This window comes from Phyllostomus hastatus, unplaced genomic scaffold, assembly GCF_019186645.2.
Source record: "Phyllostomus hastatus isolate PE091 unplaced genomic scaffold, TTU_PhHast_1.1 phas_scaffold_78, whole genome shotgun sequence".
Classification (NCBI taxonomy): Eukaryota; Metazoa; Chordata; class Mammalia; order Chiroptera; family Phyllostomidae; genus Phyllostomus; species Phyllostomus hastatus.
In genome coordinates this window covers 72,387,072-72,400,585 of record NW_025334041.1, presented here as the reverse complement: position 1 = coordinate 72,400,585, position 13,514 = coordinate 72,387,072, and the positions used below count along the sequence as shown (strand labels likewise).

General features: G+C 46.1%; 1 protein-coding gene across 1 annotated transcript in view; it reads right to left on the bottom strand.

Annotated features, from left to right (window-relative positions):
• Nucleotides 1-13,514, bottom strand: part of POLR1A (RNA polymerase I subunit A) — an 88,202-nt gene that overhangs the window by 24,164 nt on the left and 50,524 nt on the right. The window contains exons 15-19 of the mRNA XM_045827947.1: nucleotides 7,055-7,204; nucleotides 5,791-5,974; nucleotides 3,111-3,193; nucleotides 2,837-2,995; nucleotides 1,156-1,254 (exon numbers count right to left, since the gene is read on the bottom strand). Of these exons, the coding sequence (XP_045683903.1) occupies nucleotides 1,156-1,254; nucleotides 2,837-2,995; nucleotides 3,111-3,193; nucleotides 5,791-5,974; nucleotides 7,055-7,204 (675 nt within the window). The remainder of the gene's footprint in view (nucleotides 1-1,155; nucleotides 1,255-2,836; nucleotides 2,996-3,110; nucleotides 3,194-5,790; nucleotides 5,975-7,054; nucleotides 7,205-13,514) is intronic.

Sequence of the window (13,514 nt, the reverse complement as noted above, 5' to 3'; positions counted from 1 at the left end):
TCTGTTGACTGATGGGGATTTTTCACATCTGGGGCCAGCTGCACATGGCCTTGAGAAGACACCATGCTTTGGAATCATCATGTGGCATATTTTCCCAGAAGGGACCTGAGTGCTGCTCCTAAGGGGGAGACTGAGGCCTGCAGGAAAAGTAATTTATTGGGACCCTTAAATTCTAAGGCCAAAACAGAATAATACTGCCCCATTTTTTGGGGGGGGTGGGGGGGAAGGTGCAGGGGGCAGGGGAGACAAGGAGAACAGTGTGTCTTGATTTCACTTTAGTCAAGGGGGCCGCCTGGTGGCCTTCTGCCCCATGGCTCTGGGCCTCCCAGCAGCGAGGCGCCCCGAGACCCCCTCAAGGCCGTCACCATGGAAATGTCCGCCAGGGTCCCAGCCCCAGGCTGGCTGCTCTACAAACCTCTCTCATAGGTGTTACTACTTTGGTGACAAAAATGAAGGAGCTTTGTAAAATTTTAAAAAATTATGAAACACATCAAGTAGTTGTTTACATTTCTTGACAAAACTAGAACTATGGCAGCAGAATCAAATTGGCAAAATCGTTAGATTAAAGAGGCTTGTTTTTTCTGAAGCAGGAGAAGTGGCTGCAGTGTTTAGACATGTGCTTAGTCTGGCTTCTTGTACTGCATTTTTCAGTAAACTTCTAAAAAGGGGGAGAAAGATTTTTTAAAAAGTTGCTAAGATTCGTGAAAATGCTGCCATAGCACTGAGGTAACCTGAGGAGATAATGGGCCTCAAATTAAGGGTTAGAAACCTCCAGGACGGAACTTAAAATACTAAATGGAAAAAAGCAGATCATGCAAAATTGCGGGGTCTTGGCTAAGATTATACACATACACCCCCCCCCCCCGAGTATTTATATATAATGTAAATATATGTCATGCAGTAATATAGTGTGTAAATTTACAACAGCTATCTGGATTATATGTAATACCTGGATACTTACATTGTATTTATTTGTAACATTGTTGTTAACAGTGGTAAGCTCCTGTACCGATTTCCACAGGCTTTTATATTTTTTAGTACGTGCTGCATTTTATACACAACATAAATCCTTTTAAAATCAGAAACAAATCTGAAAACTACATCTTGCAATCCCCGCCCCCTCTGGCAAACCAGCCGGCCCGCCTCTGCCCGCACCTGCATGGTGTTCACCGTCGAACCCTTCGCTCCAGACTGCACCATCATCTGCAAGTTGTTCTCTGGGAACTGTCTGTGCAGGCCGAAAGGCATGCATGCCTGTGGATTCCAACACACCGGTTAGTGGCCTCACCCCTTTTTGAAATCCCAGGTTCAGAAGATAAGCCCAGAATGTGGAAGCAACAAACTCACACTATTCAGAAATAAGCGCCAAGTCCCACTTGAGGTAAGAAGTCTCATTTGGCATTAACCTTCTTGCTAGAACCCCTAGAGGTCTAACAATGTATGCTGCTCTTAACATCATCTGCCAGGAAGCCCGAGGTTACTGTCCCTGGCAAACAGCAGCAAAAAGGGAGAAGCACAGGGGACAGCATATGCAGTTTGTGATTCTAAAAAGAAGCTAGTTAAAAATAAAATCTGAGGCAATGCCCTTGTGGATTCCCCCAGCAGAGCAAGGCCTTGGCTTGGCAACAATGACCAACATCCCATCACATTCGGTTTACTAACATGCAGCCCAAGCACCATGTGGGAGCCTCGCCGTGGTTCCAGGGCTAATGCAGGCAAGCAATACCCCAGGGTGGGGCCTAGGGAGCTGCTGGGAGGGGGCTCTAAGTCTATTTAAGCTTATGCCTAGAGTTACAGACTCAGTCAACACAGGAGAGGCAGAGTGGGTGGGAAGAGGTGAGCTGGAGAGAAAAGAAGCAATTCCGAGATGCCTCTGGGACAATGCCCCCAGCCCAGCATTCCCAGGCAAGCCTGGAAGCCAAGCCTCTCAGTTCTTGTGAGGTCCCGGGAAGGCTCCTCTGCACAAAACCTCTCAAGGACGAACTTATACAAATGAGAAGTCTGTGTTCTTGGCAGCCTAAGGGCTGTTAAAAGCCAGTCGAACACTAACTTCTACTGAGTGTTGGCCTTGCCTCTTCCTCTCTTCCTCAGGTTGGGCTCCGAGGCCCAAGAGGCAGGGCGAGGGTCAGGCTGGCCGCTTCCAGTCACAGGACTGGGAGCCCCAGCTCTGGGACTAGAAGACAGAGAGAAAGGGGCTGTAGTCTTATGCAGGGAGTCCCCTCTCCTTTCTTAATGGCACGTGAACGGGCTTAGTGAAAAGCAGAGAAGGACTCTGGAGGACTTCCACAATGCTCCTGCCATTTAAGAGCATTATAAAGGTTAGGACCTTAACCCCCTCAGCAACCCAATAAGGGATGCGCTCCAGGTGTGCAAACGGCACAGACTGGTTACACCCCTTGCCTAAGGTCACAGAGCAAGTATATGGCAGAGCCAGGATTTAAACTTAGGCCTTCACCCCTGGCTTTGCTGCACAAGCAGCCATGGTATCTCTGGTCCTCCCTTCTGCTCCTCCGCCTGGCTGCTGCACCATAGGAAAGATATTCTTTCGTTAGTCCCCTTTAATGTAGTCAGCCCAAAATACAAACATTAAAAAAAAGTGCAAAGCATTCCCACTCAGCTTAAGCGAAGACCTTCCCAGGCCCTAACTGGGTGCAGGAACCAGGCCCCTGGCCCCTCAGAACGATGAATTTGTTGCACACCCCACCTCGCATCTTACCACGTCAGTTGCTAAACAGCCAAATTACTTTAAAGGGCCCTGAGTGATAATCAAAATGTAATTTTTTGAAAAACCAGCATTCAAAATGGTGGCGATAAGTGTGCTCACTGCCAGACTAACCTTGTTAATCTCATTACTGTAATGGTTCACTTCCTCCTTGAACTTCAGATCGATCATGTTAAAATCCCTCTGGTCTTGGCCCAGATGGGCATCTTGCCATTTCCCTCGGACTTCATCCCAAGATGCGGTTTCTGGAAGGTTTAATGCGGCCCTGACAGCCTGGAATGAGAAAAGGAACACGCCGGAGGCAGCAGTCAAGTGAGGAAGGTGTGGGTTCCACTCTGCAGGACAGCCGCCCCCTGCGGCAGGCCATGGCCTCCCAGGCCCACCTTACCCGGGGCCCGCAGTGGCTGGACTCCTCTATGATCCTGTGTCTCTTGATATCCGCCTTTGGCTTCACCAAAATGTCTTCTACGCCTGTGAAGAGGGACACACAAGCTCAGATGGGACGGGGCCCGACTTCTCACCGGGAACAAACTCAGTGTGGTCAGGGCTTGGGGCGCAGTGTCATGTATCTGGGAAGTACTTGAATAATGATGATGATGAACATCCTCAGGAGACTGCCTCCATCTCTTAAGTGCTTCCCATCTCTTAAGCAAGTGTAAGGCCAAGCACTATAATCTCCATTTTACAAATGACAAAACTAAAGCTCAAACACGAGCTACTCGCTCAAGGCTACACAGGTAAAAAGGAAACCCCGGCCCGACTGCACACTTGTGCTCTCAGGCACCAGCTCTCCCACCTCCACTCAACAAACACATGGTGCACGACTGGGCTGGAGGTGAAGAAGAGGTGTGAGGTGAAAAGCTGAGTTTATGGGAAGGAGAGAGGAAGGGAGCAAACATGCTGGCTTTGACTCCTAGAAGTCAGCCGCTATAGGGACCACCCACGAAGCTGTGAGAATGGGTGTGCAGGCACACATGCCGACACACTCCAGCCTGGTGGACAGGGGCCAACAGCGCAGGCTCCTCCCCGGGTGAAAGCTGGGTCACTTCAGTGAAGCCTGTCTCTCTGGCTCCATAGGGTTGAGGAATTCCTCGCCTTGGCCAAATGTCTTCCTACTTCACTTTTCAGTCAGCTATTTTGTCTGGACCTGTGAGGGTTACAGGAGTCAAAGCTCCTCGGCCAAGATCTGAGTGGGAAGGGAAAAACAATGGCTGCACTATTCAAAAGCCGGACTGAGATATCTGGAATCCCCAATGCAATGTCCTGGAAACGTGAGGGCCTCTGAAGAACGTGTGTGAGCAAGAGGGGAGAGAAATATCCCCTCTGTGAGGAAGCCATAACCAAGAGAGTGGGCCCTTTCATGGGGTCAGCTTCAGGCCACCTTGTTGTCCCTTCACTGACCCTTCTGGCCGTGAGGGCTGGAATAAAGGCAACATCCCCGCCTGCCCTTCCCTCAGAGCCCGGGTCCAGCCTGGCCACGCTTCCTCTCAGCCTGGCAGCACCAGGATGCTCTTTGCACTAGGGCCAATTTCTCTTTGTGCCATGTGCTAAGCAGAGCTGTGGGCACGGCTTATTTGTTAGGTTTGGGACTCATCACGATCCGGGTGGGAGATCTTCATCTACTTTTTGTTTTTTACAGATAATTGTTCAGGTGTGCTCATGCCAGCAATAAAGTGAAAGCCAGGAACAACCTAAATATCTAATAACAGGAACTGGTTAAATAAACTCCAATATCCCTACACAACTGGTATAATCTTTAGCCAGATACCTGAGGATGTAGATTTATATTAGTTCACCCAAAAGGACATTTACAAATACATTTAGAAATGGGAGGAAGGGGCAGATTACAAAACATTATGTAGTATATAGAACCCTATTTTTCCAAATGTGTTTGTACTTGCAAAGTCTAGAAAGATGCATTGAATCAATATTAGTGGTTATCTCTGGCAACTGAATATTGGGTGACTTTATTTTCATGTCCGTATTTACTTATACTTTTCTGCAATTAATACATATCATACAATTACTGAGACCCCACTGCAGGCCAGTGGCAGGCCCTTGGGTCCACTGTGGGATTCCCACACCTTGTCTGCATACCTGCAAATCCACAATGGACTCTAAATTCCACTACTCTTGCTATCACTGACTAGACAATTCCCACACTCACTGTAGCTCAATGCTCAATGTGCAGCATGTCACTTACTCCTCGCAGGATGACTGAAGGAAGGCCTGGACTCCACTCTGTATACTTGGAGATGCGCAGCCCCGAATAAGCTTAGGTAGGGGCTGAGCCTGTGGGCAGAGGTCTTCTGATGTCAGTTCTGTCCAGTACACAAAGATTGACAGCTCACTTGTTTTCATTCTCAAAGCCACCTTCCTAAAACACTGTGCTCATTTCCAGGGAGGAAACAAGGTCGTTCCTCTTTCCATCTTGGCGTGCCACCCCAACAGGCCTGCCCGACGTGGTTTCGGGCAGCACTGATGCCTTCACTGCGTGGGGAGGATTGGGCACCTCCAACAACAAAGACGACCCTTTGCAGAGCACAGAGCGCCCGAGGAATTCTGGAAGAATGGAGGTGAGTGTGAAAAAGCAGACTCTGGGACAGAAAACTGTGCGGGGGTGTCCAACCTGCAGCCTGAGGGCCACACGTGGCTAGGGATGGCTATGAGTGTGGCCCAACACAAAACTGTAAATTTATTTAAAACATTATGAGATTTTACGTGTGTGTGTGATTACATGTTGCAATGTAGTTAACGTGTGGGCCCAAGACAACTCATCTTCTTCCAGTGCGGCCAAAGGTAGGACATCCCTGATGAATGTAAAGGACAGAGTCGAGAAAGAGACAGAATGGAAACAGGAACAGAGGGGTCACTCTGTGCTTCAGTGAGGAACACTGGCTATGGGGAAGTGGTGGAAAGCACTGACAAGGTGCAAGGCTGTCGAGCGAAGACGTCCTCGTAGAAGTAGCCTGGCCGCACCACTGAAGGCTGCCAGGAGAGCCAGGCGACATCCTGGTTGGTGCACTGGCCAGGACAGGGGTCCCGGGAGCCACTCGCCCAGCACTCACCCAAGGTGAAGCCTCTGTAGAGCTGTAGGTAGGCGGTGAAGAGGCGGGCCAAGCAGGTGAGAACCTTGCCGCTGGTCTCCCCTCCGTAGATCTCATAGCAGCAGTGGACCAGGCCGTAGGCAGAGCTTCCATAGTGCGATTTGTCCAGCACCCCGCAGAGCAGCTCCCCTTCCCTGATGATCACCTGCAGAAGGGACAGCCACCAGTGCTGGGCTGGAAGGGACGCCTCCTGTGTGAGCCACCACTCCCCTTGACTCCACGTTTTATTAGCCTTATTCTATCTGTCCCCCCACTGTAACCCGTCCCAAGTCCTTGATGGAAAGAGGCAGGCATTTTTATTTTTTAAATAAAGTAAGTGTGCACATATAGAACATTAAAAACGTTTTTCAGGGACTACACCACACACAGATATTTCAGTGCGTTCTGCAATCCCCACCCACCCACCTGTACTGACTTGAGGTCAGGTACCATCGACAAAGACTTTTTGACTTGAAATGAGAACATTTATTAGAGTCTAACCTTCATAACCATAACCTTGGCCCTACAGGTACTCCCTTCCTTGTACCCTGGGAATAAGAACAACATAACCTTTCCAACGTCCTTTTAAGGCCTGAATTTTTACTTTCACAAAGTGGGGTTGATGAATTAGAAGCTAACTGAAAGAAGGATTTCAGAAAGCAGCATGCATTAAGCACGAGATCTATAAAGGGAAAGAAAAGTGACAGCTTCAGTTCGAATGGAATGTCTGTTAAAGCCGGTGAAAAAGCACTGTGAGCTGGGGACTTCAGGACACCCCACCCCCCACCCAAGAACACACAGAGGCCTTGGAAACCCTCAGTGTGGGGCCACAGTCTGGCTCTTTTGCAGCAGCACGGCGCCAGGTCTGACTGCCCTGGCCTGCCCTCCTGAGGCCTGGTTCCTAAGGCACAAAGCTGGGAGAAGTGAAGCCTCACAGCAGTTCCTTGATCCTTAGCCACTCAGGGGTCTCAAGGGAAAACACAGGCTCTGCATTTCCAAGCCTTGCAGAGGCCAGTCCAGAAGCCTTCTGCTGTAAAGCCTTCCCAAGCTGGCTGCAAATTGTATACTGAGGGCCAAATGCTAGCAATCAGCTGTGAACCTTTCTAATACCAAATTGGGCACAACTCTTTCTCTTAAGAGCTACATGTTTCTGTCTATGTGCTTCCATGTCTCTGTCTCTGTTTTAAATCAATCTGTCTAAACCCAGGACTCGCAGTCTCCAACTGCAACGGCTGGGCGGCCATACCTGGGACTCACACATGTAGTCGGGGTGAAAGCCGGGAACAGGCCGAGGAGACTCCTTTACCCAGGCTTTCCCACTGATCTTTGCCTTTCCAGATAAATTCAGTGGGATGTGCTCCTCTGGGATAATGTTTATGAGCAGTGTGGACACTACCTGGAAACAAAAAGAAGACAAGGTGATTTCAGGGAGAAAAGATGAGAAGTTCCCTTTTAGGGCTTCCTGTCCCTGTCCATCCTGAAAAGGTGGACAACTCCATTCCAATGATCTGTAGGTAAAGCAAGAAAAATGAAGTTCTACCTCTGTGGGGGAAGGTGATCCCGGTTCTCACTATTGTACTTACCTGACTGAAGAGGGAGCTTGGGAGCGGAAACAAACATTGCCACTAAGAACTTCACTGGGATTTTTAAAAGATTTTATTTATTTATTTTTAGAGAGGGAAGGGAGGGAGACAGAGAGCGAGAGAGAAACACCAATGTGCGGTTGCTGGGGGCTGTGGCCTACAACCTAGGCATGTGCCCTGACTAGGAATCGAACCTGCAACACTTAGGTTCGCAGCCCGCACTCAATCTGTCACTGGGATTTTTATTCCCTAAAATAATTCTTGTTAAAGTGAACAGTCCCCCAATATTAAGTTCCTAAATAAACCAAAAGGAGAGGATAAAAGTAAATTGCTGTGGGGTCAGAGTAAAAAGATTCAAAAATGTGGTAAAAAACAAAGACAGCAGGGCTGGGAGAGATGGCAGGGCTCCTAACACTGCCCTCTGCCAGGAGAGTCAGCCCGACATGCCGCCAGTCCCGGGACGGAGGCAGGGGTTGAAGAACACATCTCAGAGCACCCTTCCCAGTCTTCAGGCCACATCAGAACTGATGACAGTGATATACAGTCAATAATGTCCTCCCACAGAACGAAGTAAACAAGCAAAACAGAAACAGACTTGTAGGTACAGAGATCAGACTGACAGTTGGCAGAGGGAGGGCTGGGGGTGCTAGATGAAAAAGGTGAAGACATTAAGAACTACAAATTGGGCCCTCGTGGTGTGGCTCAGTGGATGGAGTGCTGGCCTGTGAACCAAAGGGTTGCCAGTTTGATGCCCAGTCAGGGCACATGCCTGGGTTGTGGGTGAGGTCGCCAGTAGGGGGCACACAAGAGGCAACCACACACTGATGTTTCTCTCCATCTCTCTCTCCCTCCCTCCCCTTCTCTAAAAATAAATAAATAAAATCTTTTAAAAATTTAAAAAAAAAAAAAAAAAGAAGAAGAAGAAGTGCAAGTCGGCAGTTACAGAACAGTCACGGGGGTGTAAACTACTGCATAAGGAATACAGTCAGGAATACTGTAATGACTATGTATGTGGCCAAGTGGGTACTTGCAATATCGGGGGACATTCTGTAAAATACAGGACTGTCTAACTACTATGCTGTCTATCTGAAACAAATACAGAATAATAGGGAATGTAAACTAATTGAAAAAAAATGTCCTCCCACAAAACAGCTCTGACTCCCTGGTCAAAGGAAGGAGAGGATGCAAAGACTAAGAATCTAGAACTTTTCCCCTGAGGAGCTTCGCAGAGGCCCGAGGTGTCTGTCCAACCAAGAAGCAGGCTGCAAGGAAGCATTGGGGACAAGGGAATATTCCGGTATCTGCTTCATCACTGACTGGCCATGGGCCTGGGAAAGTGACCACGCTCTTTTAGCTCCAGCACTGCTCATTTGGAGAGCACAGATGAGGCCAGCCACTCATTCAGCACTTAAATATCAAGCGCTTACTATGAACCAGGTGCTGGAAAGAACTGTAAATAAAATATAGTCTCTGCCTTCAATGGAGCCTCCATTCCCAAGGAGAGCCCATGTTTTGGGGGAAAATAAAGCAGGGAAAGAGGACCCAGAGCAGAACGAGGGAGTGTCTGGGACTCTAAGTAAGGTGGGCAGAACAGGCCTCACACCAAGAAGGCAATGAGTGAGGAAAGGAGCTGTGCGGCGGTCAGATCATGCATTTCAGGCAGAGGCTTTTCATCTGAGAGAAAGGAAAGCTATCTGGTAGGTCCTGATCACAGGAGTGACATGCTTTTAATAGGGTCACTTGTTCCAAACACATTCCTGGTCTAGAGACTTTGAGGCTGTCTCTAGATGTAGAGAATAAGCCTCCTAAGTGACACAGACAAGAAAGACTGGCATTTAGAAGTGGTTATTAAAGTGACCTGAGTGGGGAGTACCATGTGACAAAGTCCCTGTGTGAGGCACATCACAGAACACAATAATAATGTGACTACTTGGCAACCTGATGGCTCCCACACAATTAGCTTTTACCGAGCCAACACCAGAAACAAATTTATGTGACTGGAATTAACTACGGTTACTGAGAGACCAGGGAATACATGCCCCACCCCAATTGGCCCATCAGTGTGGCCATCCACTCAACAAGTGGTTGCTAACAGGAGGCCAGGAGGCAATTTCCCAAGCAACTGCTCCATAGAAAACCCAAGCAAGGACAGATAAACCTAGGGAGGACCATGGGTCAGTTCCAAGAGGTCCAAGGCATTCATTCCTAAAGGTGTGGCGGGCAGGGGGCACACAGGCTGGTATAACAGGCCCTGAGGGCTGGGGGGGACCGGTTGCTGGCATGAGTAGTCTCTGTGTGCCCACACCAGGTCCCACAGAGTAGCCCTGTTAGATGTGTGCAATGGAGTCAGGGCAGTTATGAGAACAGGTGTCTTTTCATGCACGTGTACCAGAAGCAGGGGGACAACTGGCAACAGCATCTTTTAAAAAGGCAGACAATACTCCTTATTATCTTAGCAGAAGATGACCAGGAAGGTCATGACCCAGGCTCTCCCATACGGCCAGCACTGCCAGGTGAGGGGAGTACATACAGGCAGGAGGGTGAGTCTTGCCCAGGATGGTGACCACAAACTGCACCTCAACTAAAGTGCCCCATGTACAGCAGGGGCAGCCAGGCTAGACACAGTCAGGACGGGAAAGTTAACAAAAACACATGTATCAAACTATCCAAGGACAGGGAAAGGTGACCTGCCATCTCATCCACAAAATCAAGGGGGCAGAAAAGCATCTGACAAACTCCCAACACCTTTTCCTGATAAAAAAAAACCCAACAGAAGAGGAATAGAAAAAAATGTCATCAACACAGTAAAGGGGAGGCATCTAGGAAAAGCCCACACCTAAAGCACTCAGAGACTGAAGACTTGAGCACTGCTCTGAGCTAGGGTCGGGAACAGGACATGAAAGTCTGCTCTCAGCGCTTCTATTCAAGAAGGTACGAGGGTCTAACCAGGACAACTAGGCAAGAAAATAAAGAAAAGGCACCCTGGCTGGTGTGGCTCAGTGGATTGAGTGCTGGCCTGAGAACCAAAGTGTCACTGGTTAAATTCCCAGTCACAGCACAAGCCTGGGTTCCCAGCCAGGTGCCCAGTAGGGGGTGTGCAAGGGGCAACCACACACTGAAGTTTCTGTCCCTCTCTTTCTCTTTCCCTTCCTCTCTCTCTAAGAATAAATAAATAAAATCTTAAAAAAAAAGAAAGAAAGAAAAGGCATCCAGATTGGAGAGGAAGAAGTAAAACTACCAGTGTTTGCTGATGACATAATCTTATACACAGAAAACCCTAAAGAACTCACAAAAAAATGAATAGAGATGGCAAATGACTTCAGCAAAGGTGAAGGGTACAAGACCACCACCAACAAAAGTATCACTTGTATTTTTGTACATAACTATGAACAACATGAAGATGAAATTTAAGAAAATTATATTTACGAGAACATCAAAAAGAATACAATACTCGAGTGTAAAGCTTATATGCTGAAAACTCTAACACTGTTGAAAGAAATTAAAGAAAGTCTAAATAAACAGAAAGACATAATAGGTAGGATGGCTTAACATTAAGTTGGCAACACTCTCCAAACCGGTCTACAAATTCAACGTGATCCCTACTGAGATTACAGCTGCCAGTTTTGCATAAATGGACAAGATGAACCTAAAATTCACATGGAAATGTGTACAACAAACCCTGAATACCTCAAACAATCTTGAAAAAGAAAAACAAAGCTAGAGAACTCACACTTCCAGATTTTAAAACTTACTACAAAACTACAGTCACTAGGACATTCTAGTGGTATAAAGATTGACATATCGATCAATGGCACGAAACGAGAGTCCAGGAAATAAATACATCTATGGTTAACTGACTTTCAGCAAGGGGCTAAGAGCACTGAATGGGGAAAAGGACAGTCTGGTCAACAACTGGTGCTGAGACAACTGCCTGTCCACATGCAAAAGAATGAAGCTGAACCCCTACCTCAGACATATACTAAAATTAATACAAAATGGATCGAAGACATAATTGGAACATCTAAACCATAAAATTCTTAGATGGAAATAGAGCTGTGTGACCTTTAATTAGGCAACAGTTTTTTAGATATGACATCGAAAGCATAAACAATGCAAGAAAAAGTAGATACATTGAATTTCATCAATATTAAAAAAATCTTATGTGTCAAAGGGCACTATTAAGAAAGTGAAAAGGCAACCCACAGAATGAGAAAAAATATTTGGAATTCATACACGTGATACAGGTCTAATAGCCCAAATATATAAAGAGCTCAGAACTGAACAATAAAAAGACAAGCAGCCCAATTCAAAAAAGGACAAAGGGCTTAAGTAGACCTCCAGAGAACATACTACAAATGGCCAGCAAGCACATTAAAAGATGCCCAACATCTTAAGTCATTAGAGAAATGCAAGTCAAAAACCGCATTTTATACCCACTAAGACAACTTTAAAAAAAAGAAAGATTAAGGTCAGTAAGCAAGTGGAAAAACTGGAACCTTCATATATTGCTGGGTAGTTCCTCAAAAAAGTTAAACACAGCTTTACTATGTGATCTAGCAATTTCACTCTTAGCTATATATCCAGGAGTGCTTCACACAAAACGTGGTACACAAATCTTCACTGCAGCTTATTGTAATAGCCAAAAAGGAAAAACAACCCAAATTACCTATTTATCAACTGAAAAATGGACAAACAAAATGTACTATATCCATACAGAACATTATTCAGCCATAAAAATGAAGTACTACTGTTCATGTCTCCACTTACATGAAATACTCCAAATAGGCAAGTCCACAGAGACAAAAGGTGACTGCCCAGGAATGAGGGAGGGAGGAATTGGGCCTAACTGAGAGTAGGCACAGAGTTCCTCTTAAAAGTGATAGAAATGTTCTAGAATCAGCTAGTGATGATTATTGTACAACGTAGTGAATAAACTGTAAGTCATCGGGGTATACACTTTTTAAAAGTGGTAAATTAAATGCTAAATAAGAATTACATCTCAATTAAAAAGACAAGGGAGCCAGTTAAGATGATCTGAGGTCTTTTTCTGTACCACATTCTGGAAGTATATGCGCTAGGGAGAAAGGACGATTCGCAGCATTCTCTTAAACTGTGAAGGGGAGCAGTATCCATGAGACTTACAATTAGAATTGTTTTAATACTAAGCCTTCATCAAATTTTTAAAAATGTTTTACAAATTAAATGGATTTTTTAAAAACAGTTTTGAAGTGTGTATACCCTTTGACCCAGCATTTACACCTTTAAGAATCTGTCTAAAATGTATACTAATGAAGGCACACTAGTATAAATGAAGGTGGTACTCAGCATTCGTCACCACAGCAAAGACCAGGTACAACAGACACGTCTGCCAACAGAGGGCCGGTTAAACCAGCTGGCATATGGGATCATCGGCTACAACACAGAATGGGTTAAAAAGAATGACCGGAGGATCTACATGTAGAAACAGAGAATGATCCCTACAGTATGTCATCAGGTGACCTAAATATGTCACAAAGGAATTATAAAAAGGGTCTGTCAACTTGGCACATGAAACCAGTTAAAGAACTTGTGGTATTTGGAGTATTGGGTGGACCAAATTACAATGACAAACTGCCTGAAATAATAAAATTCCATCTGGAAGGCATGGCGGCTCTTTTAAGTAAGCTATCTTAGAGACCAGCCCCAAAGGAGGTCAAGTGCCTGGCGGGCAGGAAAACGCGTGCCTCCACTGTCAGGATGCCGTGGATAGACAGGAGGCTTTGTGTAGAAGCTCAGAATTGAATGTCAGATCTAATCGTGGTTCACGGTTCTCCTGAGAAGGTAGAATATGATCCCCTTCTTATTTATTTTCTCTCACAGTATGTGTGGACGTGAGGAGGGGGTTGGGAAAGAAGGGATTTTTTCTTTTCTACTTCACATTCCTCTATTTTTGCTTAGTGACAAACTAATGTTACTTCTGTAACTAAAAAGAATTCTAAGGGCAGAGATCTAATAACTGATGTCATCAAGTTTTTCAAAAACAAGGACAATATACAAAAATTAATTGTATTTCTACATACCAACTATAAACAATTAGAAAATTTCATAAACAACACCATCTACAAGAGCAATATCTAGGAATAA